The following is a 7422-nucleotide window of genomic DNA, read 5'->3' as shown; positions in this document are numbered from 1 at the left end:
AGATAAAAGTTACAAAACAAAACAAAACAAAACACACAAACAGTATGTTTTGTGTTAGAATTTTTCCCTTAACTATTTAGTTTAATTAAGAAGGGGTTTCCAACTGTGATAGCACATGCCTTTAATTTGAGCACTTGGGAAACAAAGATAGGTTGATCTCTATGAGTTCAAGGCCAGCCTGGTCTCTTTAATGAGTTCCAGGCCAGTACATAATGAAACCATGTCTCAATTAACTACAAAGTGGAGTTGAGGAATGTAGCTCAATTGAATGCTTGCTTAGCATACCCAAAGCCCTGGGTTTGATCCCCAGCACTACATAAACTAGGTGTGGTGGAACATGGAGGCAGAATTGGAGTATCAATAGTTTTAAAATCATCCTGAGTTATGTATTGAGTTTGAGGCAGACTGGGCTACTTGAAATCTTATCTAAGATTTGGCATCTCTCTGTCAGAGGACCCAGATTTAGTTCCCATCACCCATACTAGGAGGGTCACAACCACCTATAACTCTTGTTCCAGGGGATCTGATGTCCTTTTCGGGCCTCCATTGACACCAAGCTTGAACATGGTGCACATACATACATGCAGGCAAAACAATTACAATGAATAAATACATCTAGTAAATTTAAAACTCATAAAACTTTAAAAATAGACAATGTTTAACAAGCTTCATAACTAACTGTTGTGTTAGGATAAGACATGAGCTGGCGCCCAGAGGTGGTGGTGGTGGTGGTGGTGTTGGTGGTGGTGGTGGTGTTGGTGGTGGTGGTGGTGGTGGTGGTGGTGCACTCCTTTAATCCCAGCACTTGGGAGGCAGAGGCAAGCTGATCTCTGTGAGTTCAAGGCCAGCCTAGTCTACAGAGCAAGTTCCAGGACAGCCAAGGCTACACGAAGAAACCCTATCTTGAACTGCGCCTCTCCTTCGCCCCCCCCCCCCCCAAAATAAATAAATAAAGACATACATACGCTGGCTCTGGCACTCCACCCTTGAGCTAAAGTAAGGCAGTTACCCTGACTAGCACAATCCAGCTAATATTGGGCTTCTGTAGCCCAATATTAGGGTTCCTCAACACAGACTGGGATGCCTTAGGCCACTCACACTCTTAAATGCTCCTCCATCCTCTAAAGAAAACACACACACCTTCCTTCCCCTCAAATCTTCTACCAATGATTTTTCTTTTTTCTTTTAGAAAGAGTTTTGCTTTGCAGACTAGGCTAACCTAGAACTTAAGATCGTCGTCCTCTGCTTGCTGAATGCTGGCATTGAAGGCACACCATGATCTGATCAGGGTGTTGGGAACAAACAAATCCTATGGAACAGCAGGACGTGCTCTTAATTGCTGAGCCATCTCTTCAACCCCACCAGTGCTTTGTCTTCGGGTTTTTATGAAGAATTGATCTTTGTAGTTTCAGTTCTGCCTTGCCAAGATTGGCTCATACCAGCAGTACGTTGTCACAGTGTCACAGATAATGTACCCATGTTTCATTGCCACCATGGCCAAGCAGCTGCCCTATGGTGGTTGGGCCCCTTGTTTTGGCCTGGGGCCTGTTGAGGTATAGGGATCTCAACAACAAGCTTGGCATTTCGTATCTCCCTAAAGATCAGAAACTGGCTAATTCTGGGATTGGGGAAGGAGGATGCTGATTGATCTGTTTCCAAGACATGGGTTTCCACTTGCCTTTTCTCCTAATGGTCCCTGACTCTCCTTATCTGAATTGTTCTCAACATCATCACCTCTCTGATGGATTTATTTATCTCTTTGGATCCTTGGTTTAGGTCTTCCATTTTCATCTAACTAGATAGAGTGCAGGGAGATAAACAGATCATCAAGTCACAGTTGATCATGTTGAGGACTGGAAGCACCAGGATGAAGGCTGGAGTCTAGAGGGCACCATTTTGTGCTTTGTGGCTAAACCCAGGGAAAGAGACTGTGAACTGAAGATAATCTAATGTGTATAAACCTTCCTGTTTGGGTTAGTGTAATGTATGGCTCAGTGGGTTAAGTATTGCCACACTAGCCTGACAACCTGAATCAGATCCATGTCATCCACGTAAAGGTGGAAGAAGAGAACTGACTCTACCAAGTCATCCTCTGACCTCTACATGTATGCTGTGGCATGTGCATGTGCACAGTGTGCCTCCTCTCTCGCAACACCATTGGAAAAGACCAACCTTTGTGTTTAAAATCTCAGGCATCACCTCTGGAAGGTAGGGTATATACAACATCACTTTGTGACCTCAGATACAGAGCCGGGACTAGAGCCTGCAGTTTCTGTCCTCATTATTGATTTATGCTCCACTAACTGTTAGTCAGCTAGGTTAGTGCCTGGGGATGACACACTTGGCCACTCCTTGCTAAGATTCCCCAGAAATCCCTCATGCAAAGCATAAGCAGTTAAATGAAGGAGATCCTGAGTCTTGGACCTTTCTTAAAGCAGGTGCCCCAGTCCATCGGGGCAGACTGGCCTTTCTGAGTGAGAGAGGTGTAGTATGAAATGCTAGGCTCTTGCTGTAGGAAGCAGCACCCATATTCCACAGAGGCTGCTTTAGGTTTTGGGGTAAAAATTAACGTGTGAACAAACAGCAGGCAGAGGCAGGCCGAGCTCCGTGAGTTCGAGACCAGTCTGGTCAACAAAGGGAGTTCCAGGACAACCAGGACTCTGTTACACAGAGGAACCCTGTCTGGAAAAAAACAACACAAAAATTAACGTTGCAGGGGTTCCCTCCCCCCCCCCCCCCCGCGCGCGCCCCCAAGGTACACGATTGGAACTTGTTTGCTTTAGAAACAGCCCATATAGGATTTAGGACCTCTCACTTGAGATTGGCGGGGAGAGGTGGCTCTCAGGTTAACAGATAGGGCCGCAGGAGCAGTATGTTCAGGAACAGCACCGAGTTCCTGAGAACTCAAGAAGCCCTGCGAGTCCTATTTTGCCCCCATCATAAGCCACAGGGCTATTCCTAAACCATCTCCAGCCCTAACAGGAGGAGCTCCAAATTCTTTCGTCGCTGAATGACGTCATTTCCGCAGTCCTACGGGCCTTGTGGAGAGACGAAACAACAAAAATACTGCTAAAGTCCACGCGTGCGCACAGAGCACTATCGGGGATTGTGGCCCGATGTAGGGTTTTGGTTGTTTTCTTGTCCGGAACTGACGAGCTGCTGGAGAACTGGGGCGGAGGAAGCGATCCCTCTAACCGGAAGCGATTGCTAGCGGGCCCCCAAGAGATGGGTTGACGCAGAGTCGGGCGCCAGAGGGCGCTGGTAGGATTAGGGTGGGGCGGAACCCCCCCCCCCCCCCCGCTTACAGACCGGAAGTAGAGGACGCTGGGTAGGATCAGGGTGGGGCGGAACGGTTTACAGACCGGAAGTTCTCAAGGTCAGAGGCATAATGGTCAGTTCTAACTTCCGGGGTTGAGTCTGTGTGTCGGAAGCTTGAAAGCGATAGGCTGTAGGGGAGCTGGAAAGATGAGAGGCCACCGGCCGCTGTTGGCCTGGTTCTGTTTGGTGCGTTCCAGCGTTGATACTATCCCGCGCTGTGGGTTCGGGTGTCTGAGCAGAAACGGTGGGTGGGTGGCTTGCGGGGGTCGCGTTGGTGGAGATAAGTAGAGGCAGGATTTAAGCCAAAAGCGACGTTTGAAGATGCCTCATTGCTTGTCAGGGGGATCCTGGGTGGTGGGGTATGTGAGGCATGCGGCCAGGCCTGCCGGCGACAACTAATAACACTGTCCACAATGACCGCAACTGGTACCTGTATTTTAGCTTTGAGCACCTGTGGCCTGGCCATCAACTCACCATGTTCCTGGCGCGCCTGACTTCACAGCTGGTCAGGGCTGTTCCTTGGGCAGGTAAGAGGCCCCGTGGACGCGGAAGCCATGCCTAGGTTGGGGATGAGCGGCCCAGCTCGCCTTCAGCAGTCTTAACTCGCTATGGAATTAGGGACCTGTCCACAAACTTTTCCCTGCAAACTTCGATGTAGTATGAAGGGGTACATCACAACTTTAGGCTAAAGAATAAGGCCCAGGTTTTCCCGTTTTGGGTGTACGTGTTGCCCACGTCTGAGGAGTAGTAGTGTTCTGATCTGGTGTGGTCTCACCAGTAGCGACTCTCTTGTTTCCCCTAGGTTTCAGTCGTTCCTGGCCTGGCTCTGGGATGATCGGAAGCCATGCTTTTCGACCCCTTTACAGTTTGCAGCCTGCAAGCCTAAGTCGGGCTGCCTCCCTCCCTGGTAAGGGGTACCAATTGAAGCTTGAGGAGTTCCTGGTCCCCAGGAAGATGTCCATCAGTCCACTAGAGAGCTGGCTGACTGCTCGATACCTATTGCCCAGACTGGATTTTGGGGTTCCAATGACTGTGGTTCCCTCCCACTACTACAAGTGTCCGCCCAGCCAGGAGGAGGAAGCCAAGCAGGGAGTCAGGGACGTCTGGGATGCCACTCCAGTGCAGTGCAAAAATGTGCTGAAGATCCGAAGACGGAAGATGAACCACCACAAATACCGTAAACTGATCAAGAGGACACGGTTTCAACGACGTAAAGTCCAGGAAGGACGTCTGAAAAGGAAGCAGGTGAATATGGGCTCTCCCTTGGACCTTGATTGGTAGTGGTTGAGAGTGCTTGGCTTGCTAAGAATGAGTTGGTTGCCCCCTCTGCCCTTGCAGATCAAGTTTGAGAAAGATTTGAAGCGCATCTGGCTGAAGGCAGGCCTGAAGGAAGCCCCTGAGAGCTGGCAGACCCCAAAGATCTACATGAAGAACAAATGAGCCTGGGGTCCCATCCCTCTGATCCTCTTCCTGCTGCTGACCCATTATAATAAACGTTGGAAGTTCTGAGTTATTCTGGGCTGGCATAGAGCTTCTTTGGTCTGGTGGGAGCTCTCTTGAAGAACAGACTTCCATATAGGAACCCAGAGCCCAAGGGTGCCTACTGGTTGCCTATGTTCCAAGCTGGTCCTTGACACCCAGTCTGACTAATTTGTGCCTTCTGAAATGACAGCCTTGTGTAGAGATATGTGCTATGGGATCACTGTGAACAGCTCCAGGGAGGCGGGCTTCAGGGTGAATACTGGTGGCATTGGAGCTGAGGGGTATCTGTACTAGGGTGAGTGGTGATTTGATTATGAAGTAAGGGATGGTTTGAGAGAGCAAGGTAGGGAAGCAGAAAAGGTCAGGTTTCCCAAAAGATGCACATGGTCTCCTATAGGTGATAAGCCCTTTAAGTTGCCCTGTTGGCTGGGATGGTGTCATCTGGCCACGGGACAGGGTATTACCATGGGTGCCAGCCTTCCCAGATGCTCCAGCCTCTTTTTGACTCCTCAGCCTCTCCTGTGTTCTGGATTCTTCAGTGTGGATGGGGGCACTAATCAGGAAGGTTGCCTGAACAGTGTGTTGGTAAGTTCAGTGTTGAGGGCTTACCAAGGAAGATGCTGTTTAGAGTTTTAGCTTGAGGTAGAGACTCTTATGATTCCAGTATCCCTGCACTGAGAGGAATGTATACTCTGAACAGTTGGAGGCCTGGAGGGACCCTGGCCTTGTGTACCAAGGTATGAGGGAGCTAGGTATAAGCAGGGAAACCTGGACAGTGCATCTGTTGTGCCTTCTTGTTTACTCTGCTCTCTGATACCTATCTTCAGAGTTAACAAATCTAGGGTAGACTAGATGATATTGATAACCAAATGTCCCTTGGTATCCAGATGGGCCCCTGTTCAACACATGTGAATCAGTGAAGGGTTTCCAAAAGACATGGTCCCAAAAGGGCATTGTGGTCTCTGCTTTAAAGACTGAAGCTGATTGGGTGGAGTGCTAAAAACCTCTAATGTAGCTGTGTGTTTACTAGTGACCATAAGGGGGCAGTAATCAGAGACTCTTGGCATCCCATGGACCTTGGCTGAGGACCAGAGCAGCTGGCTGAGAGCTCCTTTCAGGACTCCCCAGCTGTGATACTCTTCCTGAATCTGGGCACCTGTGATGAGTGGAACAGGGGTCCCAGGGCCTGAGTGTCTAAGACTGAGCCTTGGTGAAGGGTAGCCTGCCCTCTCTGAGCCAGTTCTGGCCAGCCCCCTGCCTTCTGCTGGCACTTTTGGCTGTCCATAGCTGCTCCTGGTATTTCCTTTCAGCCCTGCCCAAGAGCTGCCCTGTGGCTCACCCCACACTTCCTTCTAGAGGAGAAGTGAGGTTTTGATTCCGCTGTCTGGAGTTAAGCTTCCAGATCTTAGCAGAGAGGCCAGTAGGGCAGGAGACCCAAGTGGTTCAGCTACCACACTCAGTGTGTCAGCTAGAAAAGGAGGCCCTGTGCTGCTTCCTACAGAGTAACACCTTTTCTGGTTTGTGTGTGTGTGTTTGTTTTGAGACAGGGTCTCTGTACTCAAGGCTGTCTTAGGATTCGCTGTGTAGACCAGGCTGGCCTTTTAAATTCAGAGATCCACCTGACTCTGCCTATTGAGTGCTGGAATTAAAGCCATGCACCACCATGCTTGGTCCAAGGGTAGTGGTTCTTAACATTGCCTAAATTCTATCTGGAGACGTTTTGGTTGTTAGAATGGGGATTAGAGACAGCAGATATTGCTGGGCTCCTACAAGACAGGAGCACACTACCACACAATCCCACACATAGCATCAGTGCTGAGGATGAGATTGTTTCCTTCATCACATATCATGGGTCACTGGTCACTGTGTGAGTCATCCCTGTCCAATCTCCACCCCCATGCTTATGGCTTGGAAAACTTTACCCAGCCAGGATCTCAGCAGACAATTTGAGGATTATATTTTTATCTTTGCAGCTCTTTCCAGGCCACAAAGTGGCTATCCTTTCTTTCCTATAGGGCCTCCTCCCAGCCTTCTACCTTGTGGGATGCATAGCCCCTTCTTGGTATCTCCCTGTTCTGGGAAGATGCTATGAAGGAAGGCCTATCATTTGGTTCTGCTCCCAACTGATCAACCTGGCCCCTCCTAGCATAGTCATAGTTTAAGATTCTGGCCAGGCCATGGTTGCTAAGAGTAGTCTTCAACCCATGATAGGTACCCCATCTTTTGTACCAAGACTAAAAGCTGATAGCTACCTCAGTATGGCCTTTTGTGAGCTTATGTCCACCACATGCCTGCACAGCCAGCAGCATATTTGAGTACCTAGTGTGTTTCCTAACCAGTAAATGTGCAGGGTCTCCACATACACAAATTCCTAGCTCTACTGAGGAACTTTGGTCAGGGCACTGCCAACTCAGAAGCCCCTGCGTGGGATACAGTACAGCTGTTTGATGCAAGCCTGACTGACCTTCCAATGAGTTTTACTTCCCACTGTCAGGGAACTGTATGGCTGGCAAGGACAATATGTTCTAGATAGAGCAGAGCCTAGGAGGAGGATGGTCCCATTGAGTTAATCCATGGCTTGGGCTGTCCTGGCAAGGACATGGGTTAGGGTTGGAAGGTGAG

General features: G+C 49.3%; 1 protein-coding gene across 3 annotated transcripts; it reads left to right on the top strand.

The window, feature by feature from the left end:
• Positions 1 to 3343: 3343 nt before the first annotated feature.
• Aurkaip1 (aurora kinase A interacting protein 1) lies at positions 3344 to 4831 on the top strand. Of its 3 annotated transcripts, none has more exons than XM_052715701.1 (4): positions 3344 to 3391; positions 3760 to 3845; positions 4121 to 4563; positions 4657 to 4831. In XM_052715701.1, the coding sequence occupies exons 2-4, from the start codon at positions 3794 to 3796 to the stop codon at positions 4756 to 4758; spliced, it is 597 nt and encodes a 198-aa protein (XP_052571661.1). In that variant the 5' UTR covers positions 3344 to 3391; positions 3760 to 3793; the 3' UTR covers positions 4759 to 4831. The 3 variants fall into 3 exon arrangements, with proteins under 3 accessions (XP_052571661.1, XP_052571660.1, XP_052571658.1); XM_052715700.1 differs by lacking the exon at positions 3344 to 3391 and adding an exon at positions 3392 to 3504; XM_052715698.1 differs by lacking the exon at positions 3344 to 3391 and having other exon boundaries at positions 3511 to 3845.
• Positions 4832 to 7422: the final 2591 nt, after the last annotated feature.

The sequence above is a fragment of the Peromyscus californicus genome, unplaced genomic scaffold (genome assembly GCF_007827085.1).
Source record: "Peromyscus californicus insignis strain IS unplaced genomic scaffold, ASM782708v3 Scaffold_5__1_contigs__length_169319896, whole genome shotgun sequence".
NCBI classification, from domain to species: domain Eukaryota; kingdom Metazoa; phylum Chordata; class Mammalia; order Rodentia; family Cricetidae; genus Peromyscus; species Peromyscus californicus.
The sequence above is the reverse complement of the archived record's forward strand: the minus strand, read 5'-3'. Positions and strand labels throughout refer to the sequence as shown.